Genomic DNA, 4754 nt, shown 5'->3' with positions numbered 1-4754 from the left:
CAGAAGCACAAGGCACACAAAAACGTAGTTGTGTATTCATTAATACATCCTTCCAAAGCTGAAGTCTTTCAAAAATATTTTATTGTGTTGAAGATTCCATCAAGTGTTTACAACATTTCTGGTATGATAGCATCAACATGTTATTTCTTGTCAATAAATTTGCATTTGCATAGTTGAACTTTCTGGACTCATTGAACATCATAAATCCTATCCTAAGGTTTTGGTCATTTCTTGGTGCGACCCTGCGGTAGATTTCAGATAGTGGAGTAGCTTCTCCGTTGTGGCTAGTTGAGCAATATGCAAGGGTGGAACCAAAGCTGAAGTCTAATCTGCTTATATTTTGCTTACACCCCAGAAACAACCTTTCCGTTTTCATGATATACCTTTTTTGGGAACCTAGTGGTGTCATCACTGGGTCTCCTGGCTTCTCTTTGTAATGCAGCTGGGTCATGGCTGGTGGGAGGAGCCAGCAGGGTGCTGTATATAGCTTCCTGAAAACATCACAGCACCCGGCCTCAGTACTCCACACAAGAGCCGTTAACCCTGATGCAAGCAGTGGGCTGGTGCTTTATGGCTCTATCCGGTGTCATCCCTAGCCTTTATGCCGCTTGAAGTGGCCAGGGGGGAGGTGGTGGTTGAGTGATGCCGCCCTACCTGCCCAGCTCAGTGTCCTGCCGTCCTCTTGGCAACCAATGACATCACTGGCTGCGAGGAGCTGGGCCAGATGCTGGCCAGAGCTTCCCAGGTTGCTAAGAGCTGGTTGCGGAGATGTGCGTGGCCCTTGCATATCTTCCCGCTGGCTCTTAGCAACCTGGGACGCTCTGGACAGAAAGGGAGCAACACTGAAAACATTGTGCAGCAGAGGGGCCATGCCATTCTGCCTGACACCACCCACGTGACTCAAAGAGATGCCGCCTGAGGCGACAGCCTCAGACTGCTTTATTATAGGGATGGCCCAGGTTCCACCCTCAGGCACCTAAGTCAATACTTTACTAAAGCTTGACTATTTACCATTTCGAACACATATCAATCAATCTGCTGGTAAGTTGTGTTAATTCTTAGAGTGACACTAAGCTTAGGAGTTAAATCTTAAAAACAGATGCAAGTACCTGAACTATGAACTAACTAGGAATGCACTGATACTGTTTTTTCGGTATCGAGTACCGATACTTTGCTTTTGGTACTCGCCAATACTGAGTACCGATACCGGTGCTTCCCCTAGCATGGAGCAGGCTTCTCAGTCAATCAGGAAGCCATGGGGTGGGTAATGACATACCACCCGGCTTCCTGGTTGCCTGGGAAGCCTGCTCCATGTTGATTGGGCGGCTTGATTGTGATTGGCTGGGAAACCGGCTTCCCAGCCAATCAGCATCAAGCCGACTTCCCGGCCAATCAGGAAGCCGGGTCATTCCTCGCCGCCCAGCTTCCTGGGAAGCTGGCTCCATGTTCCCCTACTGCACTGCTGGTCAGAGGAAATCTTCCTCTGACCGGAAGTTCAGGTATCGGGGAAGGTATCGGAGGTACTCGCCCAAATACTCGGTATCGGCACTGATACCAATACTGGTATCGATATCAGTACATCTCTACTATGAACAAAGATATATCTTATTTGTGTAGATTCTCCAATCATCTCTGAATTGGTGCTGACACTGTCCTTCCTTCTGGAGGGGGACTACTTTTGTTCCCCATGGTCCCTGTGTTTGTTGTAAAGTAGTCACCACTCCAATCTCACTCCCGGGATGGACTACAACCTCAAAATAAAGTAGTAAACTAAACATGAGATTGTAGTCCATCTCAGGAGTGAGCTTGGAGTGGTGACTACTTTACAACACACACAGGGACCATGGGGAACAAAAGTAGTCCCCCTCCAGAAGGAAGGACAGTGTCAGCACCAATTCAGAGATGATTGGAGGATCTACAGCCGAGTGATACACAAATAAGATACATTGTTGTTCAGAGTTAAGATACTTGAATGTGCTTTTTAAGATTTAACCCCTGAGTTTAGTGTCACTTTAAGACATTTAAAGTTATTCGAGGAAGTGGTCATAGGGAGCAAAGCTGAGCATGAGAGGCCAAAGGCTGCAGATAGCAATGACAAACAGGTCTACAGAGTGTAATTCATCTTATATCTTGTTACAGCTTCATCTACTTAACAATATAAAGATCAGAACGCCGTCGTTTGCAATGTCAGAAATAAAATATAGCAAAAGCAGGATTTCACCTTTAACACTCCTACGTGGCCAGCACATGATGTCATTGCTAACCACAGCTCCACTTATAAAATATCCGAGCTCAGAGAAGAATAAATGAAAGATTAGCACACGCTGTTAAGGGTTTCCATAATTCCTGGAAATACTGGGAAATACAGTACATTGTAACGGTTCCCCTGGGCTCGGGTGGATGAATCCCCGCACAATATAAAAACCATGCAGCAAACATCAACACCGATTCCACGCCGTGGATCGAGTTCCCTTCTAATAGACGCCTGATGATTGTATATTTATGTCTTATCTGCATTGTTCAGGGGAAGCAGAGAGGAAAAAAAGAATCTCTGTTGCAGATTGCCACCAACACGGATGATTGCACATCCCTCAGACAAGTATGTGTAAAATTACTATTATGTTTTTTCCTGTATTTATTTCTAAGACGCTTACTGCCCTATAAAGAAAAAATCCACATTCTAGAGACCTGATCTGCAATATTCTCCCTTCTACACGGGCGCCAACCTGACCTCCTGACTACCCTGCCGCGCTGACATCCAATTCTTGGGTCACACAACCTTCTACATTAAGAGGTTGTATAAATCTTCAACCCACCGTAAAGCGGCTCCACCACTATATGTCGCTGAAGAGCCTAGCAAATTCCTATGCTCCCTAGCACCATCTAGTGGCGGTATTTTTGTGTGAGCGGCATTCGCCCAGCTTTACGCTGGGTGGAAGGTTTATACATCAGCTCCTTGGTGAAGATGGTATAATGGCCCAAGCATTGGACTCAACCCGGCAGAGTTGTCAGGAGGTCAGGTCGGCGCCTGTGTAGAGAGGAGATGCTTGAGAAATATTTATTCAAAAGGTGGATATTTATTGGTTCTAAAATCTGCATAAAACACCATCAATGTGTTTTTTAAACGTGTTGATGGTGTTCTATGAGCATTTTAACACTAGTCATGAGTGAAATGGCCTGGATTCGGTTCACTAGGACATTCGCTGAACCCACCCAGAAGAAATCCGGGTTCTGCCAAACGCCAAGAGAACCAAACCCAGGGCCGTCTGTGTCCAAGCAACCAACGACATTGTTGGCCATTGGTTGCTCTAGGCTTAGAGTCTATGCCTAGTGCATAGACTCTAAACTTCCTCAGGGCAGACAGGGCTATCTATAGATGCTGCCATAAGATAAGACTCCTTTGTACAAGCCCCACCCCTTATATCAAGCAACTGTTATAGTAAAAGCAAAATATAGAATGTATTAATAAAGAAAGCATGATGTCTGCTGTACATAAACTGCTATGTGTTAAATTCACAGACTGCCAAATGAGAAAAAAGAGATTGCTTCGTGCTTCTTAAACTATGGAGAGTCTTAGTACTCTACTCATTGTACCCTGCACACATGAGGACTCTTCTAATTGTACCTTGCACAGAATGCCCCCAACCCCTTTCCACTCAGAGATCATGCGCTAAACTTAGCCACAAATCTCCAGTGTGATCATATAAGCAAAGAAAATCCCATCTAGTCCATTCTGAGACTCAGTGCTGCCCCTCTGAGCATGCTGTCCTATGCGCTGGACCACGAGTCCACTGGTATAGTACATACAGCCCCGGGGAAATTAATGTCTCAATGTCATATAAATAGCGTTATAAAGATGAACCAACCAAAATAAAATTCACCTTTTGGTACAATTCCTCTCAGGGGCCTATCACACACCTCACCATGAAGCGGTTAAGCCGAGCTGAAAGGAAATGTATATTTTTGTCCATTGAAAGTATAAAAGGCAGAGCTAAGGTTTCCCAGCATTGTCCTTCTCCGGTCTAATGCGAAGACGGCAATAACATCCTTCAAGTCAGCCGTCCGGTACAGGTTTTTTAACAAAACAAGCAAAGTGAAAATTACCATCTCCCTAAGTAACCAAACAAGGGCATATTTCATGGTAAATGGCCCGAAATGTCGGCTGTACCAACTCCATTGTTCTTGATTGGCCGGGAAGTCGGCTCCATGCTCTCTCATCACAAGTGACGAGAGAGCATGGATCCGTTTCCTGGCCAATCAGGAAACAGGGCATCGTGTAATGATGCGCTGCCCGGCTTCCTGATGCTAGGTATCGTTCTACAACTGGTAGCCTAAAGAAACTGGTGTGGATTGCACGATGCTTTAGCCCAAGGTCTCCATCAGAACTTTACAGCAACTAATAAATATAATTACGGTAGTTGTACTGAGATATCAGGTAAACTGCTTTAAAGGAAGCCTATGGTGTATTTTCTGTAAGTACACGGCTTGACCTATTATGGTAAAGTTGAAAACAGGAGAGAAAGGGAAGGGAGGAAGGAAGAAATAGAGAGAGAAGAGGAAAAAGAAGGAGAAGAGAGGAGATGACAGAAGGAAAGGGAAGGTAAACGAAGGAGAGGAAAGGAGGAGACAGATAGATAGATAGATAGATAGATAGATAGATAGATAGATAGATAGATAGATTCTTAAAGAGAAAGGAAAGAAGGAAGGAAGGAAGGGTGAGGTGTAAAGGATATCTTTTTTTTAATATATATATA

General features: G+C 44.7%; 1 protein-coding gene across 1 annotated transcript in view; it reads right to left on the bottom strand.

Moving 5' to 3' along the window:
- The window catches only part of PCDH19 (protocadherin 19), a 175489-nt gene that overhangs the window by 8730 nt on the left and 162005 nt on the right, over nucleotides 1–4754 (bottom strand). Inside the window, exon 6 of the mRNA XM_018561953.1 lies at nucleotides 655–821. Coding sequence (XP_018417455.1) covers nucleotides 655–821 — 167 coding nt within the window. The remainder of the gene's footprint in view (nucleotides 1–654; nucleotides 822–4754) is intronic.

The sequence above is a fragment of the Nanorana parkeri genome, unplaced genomic scaffold, assembly GCF_000935625.1.
Source record: "Nanorana parkeri isolate BGI_ZX_2015 unplaced genomic scaffold, ASM93562v1 scaffold552, whole genome shotgun sequence".
NCBI lineage: Eukaryota > Metazoa > Chordata > Amphibia > Anura > Dicroglossidae > Nanorana > Nanorana parkeri.
The sequence above is the reverse complement of the archived record's forward strand: the minus strand, read 5'-3'. Positions and strand labels throughout refer to the sequence as shown.